The sequence below is a fragment of the Marmota monax genome, unplaced genomic scaffold, assembly GCF_021218885.2.
Source record: "Marmota monax isolate L192 unplaced genomic scaffold, Marmota_monax_Labrador192_F-V1.1 WCK01_AAM20220418_F8-fsc00168, whole genome shotgun sequence".
NCBI classification, from domain to species: Eukaryota; Metazoa; Chordata; class Mammalia; order Rodentia; family Sciuridae; genus Marmota; species Marmota monax.
In genome coordinates, this window is record NW_026692492.1 from 2,638,263 (window position 1) to 2,659,660 (window position 21,398).

At 46.2% G+C, this 21,398-nt stretch overlaps 1 protein-coding gene across 3 annotated transcripts in view; it reads left to right on the forward strand.

Annotated features, from left to right (window-relative positions):
* LOC124092077 (zinc finger protein 709-like) overlaps positions 1-21,398 on the forward strand; it is an 84,358-nt gene that overhangs the window by 26,173 nt on the left and 36,787 nt on the right. Inside the window, exons 1-2 of one of the 3 annotated variants that reach the window (XM_046443379.2) lie at positions 11,887-12,514; positions 20,572-20,663. In XM_046443379.2, coding sequence (XP_046299335.1) covers positions 20,661-20,663 — 3 coding nt within the window. In that variant the 5' untranslated portion in view covers positions 11,887-12,514; positions 20,572-20,660. Of the gene's footprint in view, positions 1-11,886; positions 12,515-20,571; positions 20,664-21,398 lie in introns of those variants that run through there. The other 2 variants (XM_058579049.1, XM_046443380.2) reach the window with 2 other exon arrangements.

Sequence of the window (21,398 nt, forward strand, 5' to 3'; positions counted from 1 at the left end):
ACTGACCAAGGAGGCTTGCAAGCAGCTAGTCAAGACCACAAAAATATGCCCCTTTCCTTCCTGTTGTCGCTTAACAACCTGCTGGAGTAAATCCCCAAGATTAAAATCTAATGCCTTATGGCAAGTAGATGTCACTCATTATGTACCTTCAGGAAATTAAAATATATGTATGTGGTCACTGATACCTATTCAGGCTGTGGAATGGCCATCCCCATCTACTTAAGTGCTTTGGGATCATGGCAGCTCCTTTCTCCATGAAAACTGACACTGGTCCAGCCTGGGCAAGCAGAGCCTTCAAGGAATTTTGCTCTACATGGCACAGAAATCATGTCATTGTGATCCCGTATAACCCTCAGGTTTAATGCATTGTAGACAGAACACACAAGGAATTAATGACCATGCTACAAAAATGGGGCAGGGGGAGGGAGAAGGCTCTACCAAATCCCCTTACAATGCCTTGAACAAAATCTTGTTTGCTTCAAATTTTCTTTCAACTTCAAAATTGTCCATGGAAACAGCCACCCACAAACAGTAGGCCCCCTTCACTGTGCCCTCCCATTTACCTATAATCTCCCAGCTGGATCCCATCACAAGTGCATGATGGTCCAGCGTCCCTCCTAAAACTGGGTCCAGGGTTTGTACATGTTGACAGAAGCCTCACCCCATCTGGGTGCCTGCAGTGAAACTGCCTGCCGGGTAAATTGGGCTTTGGACCCTTGGCCACCAAATTAGCCTGGTCAATTGGGAAGGAGCCCTATCTAAGCTCTGTTCTAATAACTCCTTCCTCATTGATCCTGAGGTAGCCATACAAGGACCACCCGTGCAGGGGAACACCAGCACTACCACGCCTGCTCGGCCGAGTGGTTTCTCCGTCGTTGATAATGAGACCTACAATCAGAACCGTCCTCTCTCTTTTGCTCTTGCTAATTAAACTTTTGTAGATCAATATAACAAGTCCTATGATGGCTGTCTCTCACTGATACTTGGTAGTTAACGCTACCAAAAGCCATAGACTACCTCCCCATGGCAAGTGCAAGAAACTCTTCCTGCCAACATGCCCAACAACACTCTTTAGAAAGCCCCCCTCTGATAATGATAGCACCCCTGGAATCAATGTGTGGCAGCCACACCTTGTCTCCATGGTAAGAGAAATTTCTTTGGAGAAGATCAACACCTAAGTGCCGGGTTGGGCACAGCTCCCTGGAATGTAACCCATGTGCCTCAAACCATGTGGGCTAATGCAGTAACTGCTCCCTGGGATGATCTGTGATCAACCATTATGCAGGAAATCAATATGGCATGATGGATATCAGGCCAATATTGCTGGCCACTGGACCCTTCAAATAGGTGGCAGCTGGCTGGATGAATGAGTGGATAATGGGCCCTAAACCCAACATATACCTTCATCCCAAAGCATACCCATACCCACTGTGCACAAGATTGTGTCATGCCACCCTTGCCATGCTCATAATCACTGCCTCTGATGGTGTAAATATCACTCATGCAGAGATCCCTTGTGCAGTCAATGCATCCTGCTGGCTCCCAACCTGTCTACACCGGCTATGAAAGCTGAACATATATTTATCCTCAGATGCCCCCGGCAGCCTGGCTTCCAATGAACCAGTCCAAGGAGTGGAGGAGTCCATGGGACATGCAGAGGAAGCATCTTCTGAGTGAGATCCTGCACCGGACAAGGCGTGATATTGCCCTCATCATTGCTGGGATTGTTGCCCTAGTGGCCGCCATCGCCACCATAGCCACTGCCACTGCTGCGCTCACTCAGAGGATCCACACTGTGCACACTGGAAACAATGTGTCCCCTGCTGTGGCAGCAGCCTTTGCCTCTCAAAATGACTTAAATAAACTGAACTGAACCACCATTTTCCTCATTCAGCAAGAACCAGACCTCCACCAGGAGCCACGAAGTGTTCTGTTTATGTTGCTAAGGCTCACAGTCACCCTGAATTTCATAGTATTTGCGTCACCCAATATGCTGTATCTGACAATGGAACCTTAGAGTTCTCCACTTTTTCTCAGTTCATGAAGGGCGCTTGGGATGCTCACTGTGTTACGACTGCATGACGTCACTAAGGCCATGGTCAAAATCAAGGGGACTAAGGTGTCTGTCTCAACAGCCTCCTCTTCCTTCCAGGGATTGGCTGAACATTGGAAAAACCTGAGAACCAAGTTACTAACCCTTATAACGCTATTACCCTGGCCCTACTGAGTGTGACAGTAATAATTTTTTCTTGTGTTGTGAGACGCTTATGCAAGCATGTGAAGGCCACCGACAAAAATAAGGGATGCTAGCAAAAGTCCTTGTGGCAAGTCTGAGGGGGAGACGTGGGGACAAGTGCATGGACAACTGCATATGTGGCATACATGAGGGGCACCTGAGTGGCAGGCCACTCCCCTGCAGCTATTGGTGTCAGTTGCAGGGTGCTCACCCTGTAGGCCCCTCCCTGGGCATGAGGCCACCTGTTGCAGTCCCTGCACTTGCTCCATGGCCTGCTACTTGATTGGTTGTGGCTCTTCAGAGTCACTCCTGTGCCAGCAGTTGCTCAACAGAACAACTTTGGAATCGTCAGTAGGCCAGAGGGAATATTGGGGGGCCTGCTTTGGTCTCCTAGAGTTGTTCCGAAATTGTATTCGTGGCTGCGTGTAATGTGCTTAGCTGCTGCCCGAGTGTATACACATGGTAACTGCGCAATAAAATCAGACCTGCTTCCTGCTTGGTGTCTGGAGGTCTTGATTCGTGACTCTCTAGCCACACTGTCCTCGACCCTGTTCCGTGGGCCTCGTTGCTGGATGAGACAGAGCCCACACAAACACAAAGGCCTGGTTTCCCCGGAAGCAATGTACAGAAGCAAACGCACGGACCCAGACATGGAGCAGTGCACCAGACACACAAGCACGTGGGGATTGAAGATTGAACACCACAGAGGAGGCTTGTAAAACCAGCGGTCATAACACAGGACGGCCAGCAGGGGGCACTGTGCTCACGACCAAGTGTTGAAAACAGGCCCCCTGCATCAAGGAGAGGATTGTAAACTCAGGAAACTGGATGAAGTGTCTGCACAGGAGCACAGCCCAGAGAGCAGAGAGTGACTGCAGAGATGTGAAAGAGAGGTCCCGCGAGGTGTTGGCAAGGAAAAGGTCCCCATTAAGGGCCTGTAGGCTGGCTGGGGATTAAATTGGCAGTAAGAGAGATTCAGGGAGAGAAGCTACTCAGTCCCTTGCATGTGCAGGGGCGTCTCCCTCAAGTAGAGACCCAGAAAAGGCCCAGGTTTTGAAGACTGCGGAGCCTCTGGAGTACAGAATGGAACCAGCGGGTGTCAGGATGGTGGAGAGGATGCCAGGAGGGAAGGGAGATGGGAGTGGGAGGAGGGGGCCTTGCTGTGCAGACAGGTCTCGGGGTGTCCGAGCTGGTGGGAGCAGCCCTCTTCCTGAGACTCCTTCACTAGCACAGGTTCCCTCACACACGGGGTCTTCAGAGCCACCGCTGTGCCCACAGTAGCTCAAAGAACAACCTTGGAACCAGCGGGCATATTGGGGGTCTGCTTTGGTCTCCTAGAGTCACAATTCAGGGTGGTCTGTGGTGAGCCTCAAGGTTGGGTTGATTCCTCTTTCTCTCCAAGGGACCCACGTGGGAAGGGTCGGCCAACACCGTGGCTCCTGAAGGCCTCCTCTGGCACAGCCCATGGGCCCAGTTCTGTTCCCCTTGTGTGGTCCTCACACAGCCACCGTCCCTCACTGCATCATGCAGCACCCTCATCCGTGTTCTGGGTACATCATGTCACCCCACTCTGGAGGCCCCCTGAGTCTACTGCGATCCCTTTTGGATGCTGTGGTGACGGTACCTGGCGAGAACCGCTGAGAGGGGAAACGTAAATTTGTTCTCATGGTTTCAGAGACTTAGTCCAGGGCCAGCCAAGGCCACTGCCCTGGGTGGGTCTTGGGGGGGCAGAGCATCACCTTGGTGGAAGGGCGTGGAGGAGGGGAGATGCTCAGGGCGTGAGGTCAGCTTCTGCCACAGCAATCACTTCCCACCCGCAGAAGAGAGGGCATCACACGCCGTCACTTTTGCTTGTGGGCTACGCTAGGTTTTCTCTGTGTCTAGAGTTTCTTTTGGTCAGTTTTTTCATAATATTATTTATTTATGCTTTACAGCATACATTTACACCATACAACACATATTCATGACATATAAGCCTTTGTGTTCGCTCTTCCCTGCAGCCGAGGTGTCCAGCACAGGTTGCAGACCTCACCCCAGTCCTCCCCCACTGCTGGGTCTTCTTTTGAAAGGGCAGATATTAGGTGCCCACTCTGCAAGGCCACCCACAGTGCTGTTTGTCTTCTGACTCACATTCAGTTCCAGGGTCATCTCCAAAGTGGACGTTGTGGTTTTTGTAAAATTGCTTCTATGCCAACATAAAATTTGGGTGGTTTTGATGGCTTCCCTTTTATAGCTCTTATTTGGAGAACACAGGAAAACATTTGGTCTGAGGAGCTACAGTGTGCTGTGCAAGCCCCCACTTCTCCTTGGAAGTTTGAGTTCTCTTCACTGTGCGACACAGGCATGGCCATCATGCACAGCCACCCACAGAAGAGTGTTGTCCCGATGGTCGTGAGTTGGAGACTCATTCACCCCTCAGTGTGACAGTGACAGCCCCTGAGAGCCCCACAGAGCCGACTGGAGATGGCTGACCCAAGGCCCTCGGGTAAGACAGTCCAGACACAGTACTTTGAAATTTTCATAATTCAGTGGTATCCACATTTAACACATGTGGTACAGCTGTCTGTGAAAGGTCTTGTCACTCCCCACAACTTCCATGGAGGGCTCCCTGGCATGTGACAGTGGAAAAGCAAGGGCCAGCAGATGTGTGAGTCATTTTGTGCTCCTAAAAGTAGCCCAAAATAGCAACTGCAAACAGCCAAGCAGAACAAAGCAAAAGAAAGAAGCCCACAGAGGGGGCAGGAGAACTGACCCTAAGGGAGACCATTGTAAGGTGTATTCAAGAGGCTGGTGCTGAAATCCAATATACTGTTTGCAGATACTCACTCACCAAACTCGAATACATTCTTGCTGATTAAAGACATGTTCAGAATTAAAAAAAAAAACAATAGAGAGGCTAGATGATCACAGTGAGGAAATGTTCAAACAGGCAACCTAGAATCAGAAAGGAATGAAAATAAGAGAAAAAAATGATATAGGAGATTGGACACTGAACAATATTAATAGTAGAAAATAGAAGAAAGAAATTATTAATGGTATTATTGAAAGAGTTTACCATCTGGAAGTCAGGTATTGCAACATTAAAGGGGTTCTGAGACCATGGCAAGGTGGTGAATATATTTCAAAGTTCATAACCAACTTGAATCTAATGTATGAAATATGATATGTCAAGAGCTTTATAATGTTTTGAACAACCAATAAAAAAAATTAAAAAAAAAAATTTGCAAGAAAAGTGGGTTGGGGTTGTATCTCAAGTGGTAGCATGCTCACCTAGCATGCATGAGGCTCTGGGTTCAATTCTCATCACCAGATTAAAAAAAATAATATATAAAGATATTATGGTGGGCTGGGGATGTGGCCTAAGCGGTAGCGCGCTCGCCTGGCATGTGTGTGGCCTGGGTTTGATCCTCAGCACAACACACAAACAAAGATGTTGTGTCTGCTGATAACTAAAAAATAAATATTAAAAAAAAAAAAGATACTACGGGCTGGGGTTGTGACTCAGAGGTAGAGCGCTCATCTACCATGCATGAGGCACCATGTTCAATCCTCAGCACCACATAAAAATAAAATAAAATATGTGTCCACCTATAAATAAAAAATATTTAAAAATATGCAAGACAAGTAATATCTTTATAAGCTTCTGAAGAGCCTAAAAGCACCAGAAATACAATGGCTTTCAGTTTCTCACCAATAAACTGGAATGCACAGGGACTTTTCAAAGTGGAATATTGTAGCTAACTCAAATGTCATTTACACAGAAGCTAAATTTAAGTCTATAGAACATTTTTTAAAAACTATTTATTTATTCTTCTTTGTTATATATGACAGCAGAATGTATTTCAATTCCTACTACCATATAGAGCACAATTCTTCATGACTGTGGTGGTACACAAAGTAGAGTCACACCATTTGTGTCTTTATACATGTCCTTAGGGTAATGACACCCATCTCATTTCACCATCTTTTCTACCCCCTGCCCCTTCTCTTCCCCTTCATTTCCTCTGCCCTATCCAAAGTTCTTCCATTTCTCCCATGTTCCCCCATGCCCATTATGGATCAGCATCCTCATAGGAGAGAAAAGATCCGGCATTTGTTTCCTTGGGATTGGCTCACTTCACAGAGCATAACATTCTTCCACTGCATCCATTCACCAAATTTGCAAATGTCATGAATTTATTATCTTTTTATGCTGATTAATAATATATATCACAGTGTTTTAACCCATGCACCTACTGAAGAACATCTAGGTTGGTTTCACAAACTAGCTATTATACATTTTGCTGCTATACACATTGATGTGGCTGTGTCCCTCTAATGATTTTAAGTCCTTTGGGTGTAAACTGAGCAGTGGGACAGCTGTTCAAATGGTGGTTCCATTCCCAGTTTTCGAAGGAATCTCCATACAGCTTTCCGTATTGGTGGCTCCAATCTGCCAGCCACCAGCAATGCACATATGCACCTTTCTCCTATCCCCCCACACCACACTCACAGTTTTTGTGTTCCCAGAAGCTGCCATTATCACTGGAGTGAGATGAAAGAGGAATTTTTACTTCTAAGGGTCTTTTTAAAATAAGTTGTGTTTCTCTAAAAATAGAATAGTGAAGGAAGAAAATGAGAGATAAAGAGACTCAGGTCGACCAGCAGCCGGGCAGGGCTGGGAGCTGGTGGGCTGCACCTGTGGTGTGGAGGTCACCAGGGCAGAGCAGGCTGAGCAGGCAAACATCAGTCCTGCTGGTACAGGCTTGGGTACATCCTGAGGGGTGGCTTTTCCTGTCTGAGGTGTAGATCCTCAGGCAGTAGCTGCTCTCTGGATGTCACACTCTCAGGTCTCATTGTAGTGAATGTGTCTATGCAGGATCTAATTGGAGGCCGCCTTCTCTCTGCTCTGGAGAGGACAGAACAGCTTATTCACACCCACACACGGGCCACTGCCCCTGGTGCTGTTCATCTCCTGAGGACACCTGGCTGAGTCCTGCTGTTGTCCTCAATCATCTCTCTGTGATCCTTGTCCCTCCGCAGGAGCAACTCTGTGGAACAGGCACTTCCTGATCCTGATCTTTGAGCCAAAGGGCACATGAGCCTGACAAGGGGAGGGGTCTGCCATGCTTTGGGGACCAGTGGCCCAGCTTGACCCACCTTTGCTCTTTGTGCTCTGCATAGACCCTTGGGAGACCCGCATCCTCATGCCTGACTCAGAGCCCTCGTTCCTCGAGGTGGTGGGCAGAGTCCAGCAGGCTCATAGTTCACACCCAGCCCATGGCTGGCTTGCCACATCTCCACATGCTCATCACTCAGAGCTAAGGGACCCTCAGTTCCAATGTGGCAGCTCCAGACACACTCAGGTCATTGCACTGGTCAGAGGGCTGATGGTCACTGTATTAGTCTTCCTGGGCTGCTGTAACAAAACACCCAGCCTGGGGACCTTCAGACCACAAATCCTGACTGCTCATTGATGACCTCAGGCCACCACCCAAATCCAACTCCTCCTCTGCCTGATAGCCAAACCCATCTCCAGCCCAGTGGATCTTGGGACAAGGAAAGAGATGGTAGCTGGCCATTGCTAGGAGCCCTGCTTCCTTCCCATCACCCATGCTGTATGAAACAGAAAGCCAGCATATTGGGCCAGCTGTGTCCCTTGTCACCAGCCCCCCTTGTCACCTCTGAGTTATGCAGCATCCTCTGGGCTGAGTCACTTTCTTTAGAGCCATCCACACCCTTGACTCCATTGACTTTCTAGCCCAAGTCTCCACCTAGGATCCATGTTTTTAACTTATTAAGTGTGAAGCTTTCAATTCTGCAGATGTATCAACAAAATTATTACTTCAATTATTATTATTACTATTGGTACTAGGGATTCAACCTGGGGTGCTTAACCACTGAGCTACATCCCTAATTCTATTTTTATATTTTGTTTTGACACAGACTCTCTCTAAGTTGCTTAGGGACTTTCTGAGTTGCTGAGGCTGGTCTCCAACTTGCAATCCTCCTGCCTCAGCTTTCCAAGTCACAGAATTACAGGTGTGCTCCACTTCAACACAATTATTGACATGGGCGCATTAACATAGTTTGGAAATTATAATGTAGAGCTTATCTATTATTACATTATAATTATACTGTTATTATTAAATAATGAGATTCTATGTTACATACTCCTTTTAACTTTCTGTGGGTGTTCCCTATCTGGATCAATGAGACACAGCAGAATCAGGACCCACCCAGCTGCCCTTACCCACACAACCTCCCTCAGATTCTGCTCCCCAGTGAACCAGCTCCCATGGCCCTAGACCATTTCTAACCCATGATTGTGCTCAGTCTGTTTGATAATCTGCCTAGCAGCACCCAATTGCTTGCTTCCTGTGTTCTTAGAGATCTCTGCTCCCAGGACAAAAGGTCGCCTCAAAAAACATAGTGTTATCTGCTGTGGTGTGGCATGTCTGTAATCCCAGTGGCTTGGGAGGCTGAGGCAGGAGGGTTGCAATTTGGGGGCCAGTCTCAGCAATGTAGTGAGGGCCTGAGCAAATGGGCAAGACTCTGTATATAAGATATAAAAAAGGCCTGGGATGTGGTTCAGTGGTTAGGCACACTGCGTTCAATGTGCAGTACCAAAAAAGAAAAAATAAAATGAAGATAAAACAATCCAAACATCCTACTGGGCTGCTAATCTAGGATAATCTTGGCTGATGAATTGAGTATTGGGGATGTTGGTTGCTACGGGAACGATACACTGAAATACAGTGAAATTTGTGGATGGGGTGGTGCTGTGTATCTAGCTAGTGGAAAATTTAATTTAAAATCAACCAGTGCAAGTAAAATTTCTTAGTACTGCAGAAATCAACACCAGAAATGATGATTTTCTAACTGTAAAGCTAGGGTCTTAGCCCTCTCAAACAACTTGAGATGATACTGAGTTTGTGAGGGTTTTCCTGGGGCTGATGTAGTAAATAACCAAAAACAAAGAGACTGAAATCAAAAGTGATCCAGGAACCACCACCCCCTCCCCCAGCCCTGGACAGCAAAGGACTGAGACCAGTGGTCACAAGGATGTGTTCCCTCCACAGGATCCACGGAGGCTCCTGCCTGCCTCTCCCACCTCCTGGGGCTTCAGGTGGGCCCATAACTCCAGTCTCTGCCTCTGTCTCCATGTGGCTCCATCTCTGTGTCTGTGTCCTCTCTTCTGTCTCTTGTGAGGACACTGCCATTGCAAAAGTGCCACGTGACCCAGGAGGAACCCATCTCAGGATCTTTCACTAACTACCTCTGCAGAGACCCTGTTTCCACACAAGATCCCACTCAGGGGTTCTAAGGGCCAGATGTGGACAGGACCCACCTCTTACAATGGTGTCCAGCTCCCTCCACTGGCTCCACAGAAGCTCCTTCCTGCCTCTCCCAGCTCCTGGGGCTCCAGGTGGCCCTTGGCAGAACAATGTGGTGGCCTCTCAAAAGCTTAGATTAAATCACAATATGACCCAGCAATGCCACTGCTGGGTTCGGACCCAAAGGATTTGAACATATCCTGTGTTCACAGAAACCCTGATCCTCAGTATGACTGGGGACTAGGGAAAAAATTATGTCTTCGTGGGGTGTGGGGAAGACAGGGCCAAAATGGGGGCCAAAGAGATGGTCTCAGTGGAGGTCTTTGAAGACCAGAGGATCTTAGAGAGTGTGGGGAATTTTTTTATTTTGGCTAAACTGTGTACATGATGTCATACAGGCTTGTAGAATTGCACTCTGTTCTGAGCCCTTTATTCTCAGGGTTAGCAAATCACTAGAATTGTACTGGAAATCCATCAGCATGCATCTGTCTATATATCTATCCATCTGTCTGTGTACCAGCCATCCCTGCTTCCACCCATCTGCCCATTTTCTCTCCAATGCATCATGGATTTGTCTATTTACCTACCCATCTACCCATTCATCCAGCCATCCATTCAGACATACTTACATCTTCCCATCAGTCCATGCATCCTCCCACCCATTCACCCATCCTTCCATTCATCCAGGAGCACATGGCCACTTCACCACACCTCCAGCCCTGTTTTGTATTTTATTTAGAGTCAAAATCTCACTGAGTTGCTTAGCACCCTATTTTTGCTGATGCTGGCTTGAGCAAGCAATCCTCCTGCCTCAGGCTCCTGAGATGCTGGGATTACAGTCTTCCACCACCATGTTTGTAACCTTCTTATTTCCTCATTGCACTGATACCAGGTTGGAGTCACCATCTGGAGTTATTTTCTCAGATCCATCACACTTATGCTCCCACCCACCTTCTTTGAACCACAATGAAATGGGGGGCTGGGGATGTAGCTCAGTGCTAAAGTGCCCTCACCCTCAATTCAGTCTCTACATGGGGGACATAGAAGGCACTTGGGATTCAATTCTCAGCCCTGGGCAGCTATGTGCCCAGTTTTCCACACTTTTTACACAATAGCCCCCCTTGTCCATGGGCAATATTGTTAGGTAGAATGAATGTGATACACTGTGCAGGATGTGAAAGACTTCACAAAGTCTAACTTAACAGAAGAGACTAAAATTGTATTTACTTTCCATTATTGGGGTTAATATGACAGGCTGTATTGGCCCCAAGTGGCAAATTGTTATGTTTTATATGCGGGCTTTCTGGCAGAGCTGAGCAGGGTTATTATTTCTTTCTGGTTTAACGATCAGTTGAAACCTAGGAACTGAGAGTGCTGGGTCATCTTCTGGGGTATGTTGCTTCCTAGGCAGGATGCAGATGGGCTTGTGGCTTTTATTGAAAATGTTGGTGCCTCTGAAACCTTGACATGGAAATAGTTCACAAGAGGGGGACTTTATACTGAGAGAAAATAATGAGGTCAGTCTGTGCAACAGAGTGACATGTTTCAAGGGGGCAAGTGAGCGTAAGTTCACAGACATGTTATGAGACTACAGATCCCTGAAGCCTAAGCTAATATAATTTTACATATTGCCATATTATTTGCATATCACCTATTACAATAATAATACAATAATATTACTAATTACAACAATACAAACTCCCACATACAATTTCCCCTATACATAATGCCTATGATTACCCTTTCTATAAAACCTCAAAGTCCTTGTCAGCACCTGAACATAGGGTAAGGACAAGGTTCCCTTGTCTTCCTGGTGTAGCTTTCAATCAACACCTTTTCTTTTTGCTTTTACGGCAAACAGCAGACCTGACTTTTGGGATCACCAGGGTCAGGTCTGTACATAAGACATCATAATAGTAGAATGGAGAACATCTAGATTGAGCACAAGGTGCCCATTTTATTTCCCCTGCACATTGCTGTTTTAGAAGGTTGCCTGCCTCCCTCCACCCCACCCCTTTCTCTGCTGGGGATGGAACACTGAGCCATAGCCCCAACCCCAAATGTTTCCTTTTATAGCTCAGGCTGCCTCCTCAAAAATCAGAGGCCAGGAGGTAATGAGAATTACTAAAATAATATTCAAATTGGTTTAATTAGTACATATCATATATATATATATATATATGAGTGTGTGTGTGTGTGTGTGATATATGATAGCTTTAAAGAGTGTTTCAAAAATTTGGAAACAGTGATTTGCCTGAGATTATATATATATATATATATATATATATATATATATATATATACATATATATTTTTTTTTTTTTTTTTCTTTGAGGTACTGGGGAATAAACTCAATGGGGCTTGACCCCAACCTCTGAGCTACATCCCCACACTTTTCATTTTATTTTAAGAGAGGGTCTCACTGTTTGAAGACGCTGACCTGACCTTGGGCTCCTCCAGCCTCACCCTCCCTGAGAAGCTGTGCTTTGTTTTTGTGTTGAGGTTAAACCCAGGGCCTCGCCATGCTCAGAAAGCACTCTATGGCTGAAGCCTAGCGCAGCGCCAGATGTCATCTCTGCACCAGAGGCTAAGCCAAGGCTTCCCACCTGGATTGGTTCCCAGCACAGCTGAAAAGCTCTTCCTGAAAAGGGCTGGGGCCAAGCATCTGTCACTCTACCCAATTTCAGCCAGTGATTGGGTCATCTTGGCTGTCAGTCACGTGCAGAGGCGGGCCTGGAGGCCATTCATGCAGGACGCTGGGGGAACTGTCCAATCAGTGTACAGAAGGAGGGGGAGGGCGGTCTTCTGCAATCTCGCGGGCCTTTTTCCCTCAGCAACTCTGCTGCTCATCCTTCAAGCCTGGAGTTCTCTGCTCCAGGGAACCAGGTGATTTTGCGCAGCCTGTCACAGGTGCCCGGAGGTTCCTGGAGAGGACGCTGGGTCACCACAGAAGACAAAAATGGTGAGTTTGCGACCAGGGCTGAAGGTAGGTGGTCAGCACCTGCCTTGGGGCCCGACGCGTGGGTGAGCTGCTGAGGGCGTCTGAGTCCCCGCTGGCCTGGTGGCCCTGGGCTCTGTCCCCTGGGTTTGGAAGGGCGGCTCAGGGCCCTGGTGTCCCCTTTGCTCCCTACTGGTGGCCCACACCCACTCTTCCCAACGTGGAGGAAGCAGGGCCACAAATGCACCCTCCTTCTCCCAGGGGAGCTCCTCCGGAGGCTGCTGTAGGTTCCCCAAATTGCAGGCGCCTCCTGCCTTCTAAACCCCACCTTCCCTCCACCTCACAGCTCGGCCAGACGTTCGTTCTTCCCACTTGGTCCAAATGGACACCGTCCGCTAATTGTCACTTCTCATCTAGTGAAATATTGGAGAGAATAGTCCTTTTCTTTTAATTGGGGACCCAAACTCGGGGAGCTTTATCAGCCACATCCCCAGCCTCCACTTTTACTGAATTTTGAGATCTGCACCCACTTGGTGTGGAAGCTGGTCTCCAACCTGTGATCCTTCTGTGACCGCTGTTTACCAGTGACGAGTCCTTGCTTCCCCGAATGCTGAAGTATAACACCAGAGAAGCACGCTGAGGCAAGTGTAGAGTGGAAAGTAGAGGTTTATTAAAGGACAGCAGCAAAGACTTCTCCCCACAGGAAGAAGGGGACCGAAGAGGTGGAATCCCTGTAAGGGGGAGGTCTTCCCTCTTCTATAGCTAAAGTCTTCTTTCCGCTTTCCCACCCTTTGTTTCTCATCATGTTGCAGTGATAGAATGCAGGTGGGAAGGTCCAAAAGGTGGGAGATTGGTGGGCTGGAGGAGTAATCAGGGCAGGAAAGGCCTGGGGTGGATTTTGGATTATGATTATCAGTTCCTTAGAATGGATTCCTGCCTTGGGGACATTAACATTTCAATTGCTGCTCTGGTTTCCAGGACTCCATTCTCTATAAGGGCCTCTGTTTTATTTATCTTACACATTATTAGACCCAATTTACCTAACTACCTATCTGTAAATCTGGCTTCACTTCTGCTTCAGCCTCCAAAGTTCCTGGGATTACAGGGCTGTGTGGACGGGGCAAAACTGTGACTTATGCAGTGAAGGGGAGAAATAAAGAATGTCCACACACTTGTGCCCCTTTCAATGCTCTATTCACTCAAATTACTTAATACAGTTGAACTGTATAGGTTCTTAATCAAGAAAACAACAATCCTTAATGCTAGGCATTGCCATAGACATAATCAATTCACAGCAAAATGTGCCACAGCCTGGAAGCAGCAAACTAACTGGGGGGTGAAGATCAACTTGTGAAGGTGGATACAGCAGGAGTGGGAGCCGTTTATTGTAGGACAGTACGGGTATATCTACATAATTAAGAACAAGCTGTGTATTCAGTTAACGAAAACTAGGTATAACAGTCAACCAATAAGGAATCATCATCTTAATGATTACACACAGCTTAAATTAATTGACGTAATCTTGACACAGCAGTCACTCATTAAGGAATCTCTATCATCTTAATGGCTTGCTGGCCTTACTTCTCAACCACTACTTCCTTTGGCTAAAAGCCAGGTGCCATCTTGACTTGTTTATCACCCTAACTGCAACAATTCTAGGTTAATTAATTCAGAGCAAACAATTCCAGATTCATTCTAAGCACTGGAAAACACACTTAATTATGATAAGCTAATGACACATTCCCTCTGCATGCTAAGTTCAAAGATCTTATGTCTTAGGCTGTGAGTCCAGCAGATGCACACTCACTCAGACCTCGGTGACCAGGTCTGGAACCAAGGCAAGCATTTCCTGGTGTGGAGCAGAGGAGCAGTTGAGGAGGGGGTCCTAGGGAGGAGATGCAGCTCTCACCAAGGTCCAGAAGAGGCAGTAGAGTTTGTGAATGGTGAGGATCTTGCAGAGGCTCGGGAAAGATGCCAAGTGATGGGATGTCAGGTCCTCATCAGACTCTCCAGCTCAAGTGCATCCTTGTTTCTGTTGGCTGAATTCCTGCTCATCAGCTCTATCATTTATACAACATTTGGGGGCTTTTGATTACGCTTTCAATCCTTATCAGCTACCACCCTATTTCTCAGTGACATCATTTACCCTGGGATCATCTCCACCCTGATCTTCTTGCCTTTCCCTCTTATCAGGCAAGGACAGCCTGCCAGAGGCTTCACTCTCTTTATCAGGGTGAGGGGAAGGAACTTGTTTGAGGCCTTACTGGAGGGATCTGTGGATGTGCCTGGTGAAACTGCAGGTCTTCTAAAATGGAGTTGCTTAGGCTCAGGCCTAAGGCCATTCTAACAAGGCCTGTGTCCCTGGTAAGAAGAACACTTTTGAAAGCATTTGTTTTCTATTTGTGATTATTACACTTGAGGGGAAAGACAGGGGAACTTAACAGTTCCCTGTGTTTGGTCAAAATAAGTACTTTAAAAGGAAAAAAAGGCATTTCTACATAGAAGCTAGGAATATTGAATCTTGGGCTATGTACCCAGCCCCCCTCCCTACTTTGACATATATCATTCATTTACTTAAATTTGTTTTTATTAGTTATATATGGCATTATAATGCATTTTGACACAGCACACATAAATAGAGTGTCACTGCTCCTTTTTCTGGTTGTATTCCATGTGGATTCACACCAGTCCTGTAGTCATATGTGCACATAGGATAATAGTGTTTGATTCATTCTTCTGTTCTTCATCCTCAGCTCTTTAAATTTGATTTTCAGATGGGGTCTGGCTATGTTGCCCAGCCTGGCCTGTAAGTCCTGACCCTCCTGCTTCAGTTTCTCAAGCTGTTGACATTAAAGGCACTGGCAATCCCAGCTATGGAAAATAGTTCATTTTGATCCAAATATTAATGACTATACTGAGGAACATGGATTCAAGTGACCCTAAATGATGTGTGTGTCCCCCACTGAAAGACAAGGATTGAACCCAGAAGTACTTAATCACTGAGCCACAATCAGTCCTTTTTAGATAGTATTTTGAGACTTGATCTCATCAAGTTCCTTATGGCCTCACTAAGTTGCTGAGGCTGACTTTCAATTTAGCAATCCTCCTACCTTAGCCTCTCAAGCTGCTGGGATTACAGTTGTGTGCCACTGTGCCTGGCCTACGTGAACTTAAACAAAGTTGTGTATCACTGTGTTAACCAAATGCATTGGTAGACTCATTAGATTGGTGGGCTACAGAAAAATAAAATTTCCTTTGTTGTTATTACATTCTTACTTTGTTTTTCTGTTTTTTTTTTTTTAAAGAGAGAGTGAGAGACAGTGAGAGAGAGGGAGAGAGAGAGAGAATTTTTAATATTTATTTTTTTTAGTATTTGGCGGACACAACATCTTTGTTTGTATGTGGTGCTGAGGATCGAACCCGGGCTACCGCTTGAGCCACATCCCCAGCCCTACATTCTTACTTTGGTAGGTGGTGGGGACTAAATGTCTCATAAGGTTAATGATATATTCTGGGAAATTTATTAGTTTTTTTTTTTTAAACATCAGAAATTTATTAGTTGCTCAAAACATTACATTGATCTTGAAATATCATATATTATACATTTGTTTGAAATTTAATAGTTTTGAGAATTTTGATCTGATACACAAATTAAGATAATTGGCTACTAAAGGACTTAATATAGCCCAAGATAATTTTTGCTCTCCATACAGAACCCTGCCTTTTCACCCTCATGGTGGTCTGGTTAGCCAAGTCAAGTACTCTGAAGGTTCTTTGATGTAGATGCAACTGTATAGACAACTTGAGTTCACAGCTGTAAAAGTCTTGTGCTTCTTCTTTTATCTTCCTTAGGTGTATACACCATGTCAGATTTCTTGGGCAGAGTTTCCCATTGGATGCCTCACAGGGTCCCATGTCCTCAGCCACTGTCCTCTCCTGGAGCTGCCCTAAGGTGCCCACAGCTGCCCTGGTCCCTGCAGGGTGAACAGAACTTCAGGCCCTGGGTCAGTTCCTCCTAGAGGACACCTGAGGTGTGGGGTGCAGCCTCTCAGGGAAGCTGCTGGGGACCCTGGGCTGAGGAATCTCCTGGAACAGGCCTCATCTAGACAGCTACTTCCTTGGGACCTTGTTTTTCCCAAGCCCTGTTCCCATTCCTTGGAGAGAGGTGGCCAGTCAGCCTGTGGATGGTGGTGCTGAGGGTCCAGGTCACCAGTGATTCCTGCCCTTTCAATCTCTCACAGTGTGAAGGAGCAAAACCTCTCCCAGAGCATAAGAAACACCCACCCCAGTGCAGAGCTGTGCAAACCTGAAAAGCCTCATAGACTGGAGTCATGATCCAGGTCCCTGGGAGGGTGATCCTAGAGGCTCTCAGGGAGCAAGACCAGGAGGGAGCATGTCCCAGCTACAGGGACCTTCCCTGCCCCTTGAGCCTGACACATGTGTGCTCCCTCAGCACCAAAGCTTTCTGTGTATCACTTTGAATGATGTGCTCACTTATCTGAGGCCCAGGTTTATTTATTCAGAGCCAAATGGGATGGACTATTATTAAAGAGGCAGGAAAGAAGTGGATTTAAAAAAGTCTAGTTACATTTTTGGGCTGGGGATGTGGCTCCAGGGTAACACACTCGCCTGGCATGCATGGGGCACTGGGTTTGATCCTCGGCACCACATAAAAATAAAATGAAGATGTTGTGTCCACTGAAAACTGAAAAATAAATATTAAAAAATTCTCTCTCTCTCTCTCTCTCTCTCTCTCTCAAAAAAAAAATAGTATAGTTACATTTTCATTGTTAAAAATTCTAACTTACAGCCATGTACAGTGGTGCACACCTGTGATCCTTGCTGTTCCAGAGGCAGAGACAGGAGGATTGCAAACTTGAGGACAGCTTTAGCAATTTAGCCAGACCTTATGTCTTGGGATGTGACTCATTAGTAAAGTTCCTCTGGGTTTAATCTCTGGTCCCAAACCAAAGAAAAAGAACAGAATAGAAAAACAAACAAATAAACAAACAAAACATCTAATTTACTTTTTGCTCCCCCTGAGTATGCATAGAAAATTGGTGAGATTTGATCTTGTCTTTTCAATGATTTCCAATTGAAATCCATGTCCTAGATTCTGGAATGCCACTTAAGATACAGAGAAATTCTGTCTACCATTATTGCTGCAGAAAATGAATTCATTTCTACAAAAATTGCAGTGGATAAACTTATGAATGTGATTTTATGTAAACTAGTTACAGTCTTTCACAAGGTGATGAATTTGACAGGGGATGACAGTTTGTTGTTGCTGTTGTTGTCTGGACTTGGCAGGTTCATGTTAGCTGTGTGGTTTTTTGGTATCAGGAATGGAACCCAGAGGTGCTTAGGCACTGAGCCACATCCCTGGCCCCTTTTAGATTCTTTCTTTTGAGTCAGGGTCTTGCTACATCGTCTTGGGCTTCTGACCCCCCTTAACTGCTGGGGTTACAGGTGTGCACCATCACACCCATCTTCATTGGATGTTTTAAGGACAATTTTGGCAATACCTAAAATACCCAACTGTGATCATTTAAAAATCACTGTATACTTTATCAGTGAAATAACAAATGACACCTGTTTTCTGAAAAGGAGAGATATATATGTCTAAGTAAGGTTGCTGATCCCCTTCATGAGCACTCCCACCTTGTCACCTGATTCCTGTTCCCTCCTAAATGCCTCCTCTTAGGGCCCCCTTTGGGAGCTGGCCTTTTAGCTTATGAAACTTGGGAGTAACATAAATGCTCTCTGTACTCTCTCTCTGTTCTGTACAATATTTTCTCTGGTCTTAGATACAGTGTACTATTTTCATTTTAGATATAGTTTTCCTTAAGTTCACCCCAAAAAAACCCCACAATAATCCATGCCTTGAATTTCACATAATTTCTTGAAATGCTCTTTGTTTTTCCAAGAGTGTAGATTATGGGAAAGTTCAGTCTCCTTTGTAAGAAAGGAGAATTTCCATTGAATTTTTTGCCTCTCATTGTGTATCTTTTGTATTATAATCTTTTATCACTCATTACATATATTTTCAGTTTTTTTCTTTTCTTTTTTAATGGGTATATGTGTGTATTGTTTCTTTCTGGTTTAACTATCAGTTGGAACCCAGGAAGCTGAGAGCCCTGGGTCAGCATCTAGGGATATGGTGTTTACCAGGCAGGAGCAGGTGGGCTGGTGGCTTCTCTTGAAAATGTTGGTGCCTCTGAACCACTGATAAAGAAAGAACACAAGGGAGGGGGGCCCTTCCTGAGAGGTCAATTCCAGTCAGCCTGTGCAATGGGGTGAAGTGTGTCAAGGGGAAACGTGACCATGAGCTCCCAGACATTTTATGAGACCCACAGATGCCTGAAGCCACAGATGACACCAAGCTTACATACAGTTTTCCCTCTACACACATGCCTATGACTGTTTACCCTTTCTATAAAACCTGAGAGTCCTAGACAGCCCCTGAAGAGATGGCTAAGAACATGGTGCCCTTGTCTTCCTGGGGTAGCTTCACTGATCAAAGTTCCTTTCCTGCTTTTCATCATGACCTTTTCTGTTTGGATTTGGGGTAAACAGATGACCTGATGTGTGGGATCACCAGAGTCAGGTCACTTCCTAGAACTCCCTAAGAGTGGAATGTAGAACATGGACATTAAGTACAAGGTGCTCATTCTATTTCAACCCCACATTGCTGCCTTAGGGAATTGACTCCCCCCCCCCCCAATTCTGCTGGGGAGAGAACACTGAGCCAAATCACCAACACCAATTGCTTCCTTTCTTAGTTCAGGCTATCTCCTCAAAAGATCAGTGGACAGAAGGTGATGAGAATTACTGAAATAATTGTCAAACTGTTTTTATTTTTAGATATCATATATGTGTGATATATGTGATATCTTTAAATATTGTTTCAAAAATTTTGAGACTATGGCCTGAGGTCGCACCAGGTGATACTATATATGTATATGGGTATCTTTTTCTTTGAGGTTCTGTGGAATAATCCCTGAGGGGCTTGACCTCTCAGGTACATCCCCAACCCTCTTTAATTAATTTTTAGCTAGGATCTCCCTGTTTGTGAAGCCAGATTTAAAAAGAATTTATGTAGCTAGGTTAATGTGGTCCAACTGGAACCATAAAGAAAATGGAGTGTAATCTGAGCCTGGGAAAACCAGAAAAACAGCTGAGAAATTGAAATATTAATGTCCCATGACCCTGGGGAGGTCCTAAATAAGGGTTAATGAAGTAGCTCCCAGTAAAACAGGGAGATGCTAATCAAACCACCCTAGGCTGTTCCTGCCCAGGTTTCTGCTCCCTGCCCCACCAGTCCACCAGTTTCCCACCCTTTGGCCTTCCACCTGCAGCCCCCATCACATGCACAATAAAGAGAAATAAAGGACAGGAATGTGGGAGGACAAAAGATGACCTTAGATGTAAAAGGGAGAAGACCTCCCTTTTCCAGGGATTTCTCCCTTCCAGTCCCCTTCCTCCTGGGGGGTGGGTGTGAATCTTTTCTGCTCTCCCTTAATTAAGCCTTGCACTTTCCACTCTCCACGTGCTTCTCTGGTGTTATACTTCAGCATTTGGGGAAGCAAGGACCTGTCACAGTAAACACAGGTAACACCGTAGATCCTGACCTGAACCTTGGGATCCTCCTGCCTCAGACTCCCCAAGTACCTTCTTTTGTTAATAGTTCTTTGTTTCTGTGGTGGAGTTAACACACAGGGCATCACCCATGCTGGGAAAGCAGTCTTCCGAAGCCATAGGTCAATCCCATCCTTACCAAGTTCCAAGCAAAGGCTTCTAAGTTGGATATTTTTTCCAGCCCAGCAAAGACACTCCACCTGAAAAGGGCTGGGACCAAGGATCTGTCACTCTAGGGAATTTTAGGTAGTGATTGCATAACCTTAGCTGTCAGTCACAATGCAGAGGTGTTCCTGGAGGCAGCCCATTAGGGATGCTGGGGTGGAATTGTCCAATCAGGTTTCTGAACACAGGGGAAGGGTGGGCTTTTGTAATCTCGTGGGCTTTTCTTCCTCACCAACTCAGCTCTTCCCTTTCCTGGCCCTATGTGCTCTTCCCAAAAGGCCTAGGTGATTCTGAGCAGCCTGTGTCTCTGAGATCTCTCATGCTCAGAGGTTCCTAAGAGAACTCCAGGTCCCCAAGGAAGACAAAAATGGTAAGTTTGTGTCCAGGGCTGGAGGTACAGGGTCAGCACCTGCCTTGGGGCCCTGCAAACAGGTGAGCTGCAGAGCCTGGCCGAGTCTCCTCTGGAGGTTGCCCTGGGTCTCTGTCCCCTTGTCCTGGGGGTTGGGCTGGATGGTAGAAACTTGAAGTCACCTCCCTGGTGACTGACCCTAAGCCTCTGCCACTGGTCCGCGGGGTGAGGTGGGTGTTGGGTGCCGGAAATTGGTGCAGAGGGTGTGGTCTAGTCCTCTGTGGGGTATGGCCCTGAGCTTCTGCTCCCTGGGCCTGAGGGGTGGGCTGATCCCTGACCTCAGCTGTGGAGCAGGAGGCCCAATTCTCGCTGGTAGATGGCCTTGGGCTCCGTTCAGTGGCTTCCATTGTTGAATGGGCGGCTCAGGTCTCCAGCTTCCCCTCCCCTCCCTGCTGGTGGCCCGCACCCACTCTTCCAAATGTGTAGGAAGCAGGATCCCAAATCCACTTTCCTTCCCCCAATTTAGTTTCTCCGAAGGCTGCTGTAGGTCTTTCAAATTGCAGTTGCCTCCTGCGTTCTAAAATGCCATCTTCCTCTCCACTTCCCATCACTCTCAAATGTCTGTTTTTCTTTCTGTGTTTCAAATGAACAGTCTATTAGTTTTCACTTTTCCTCTAGTGAAGTATTGCAAGGAATATTTTCTCTTTGTATTGGGGATCAAAACTAGAGAAGGTTTATCAGTGAAATCCTCAGGAA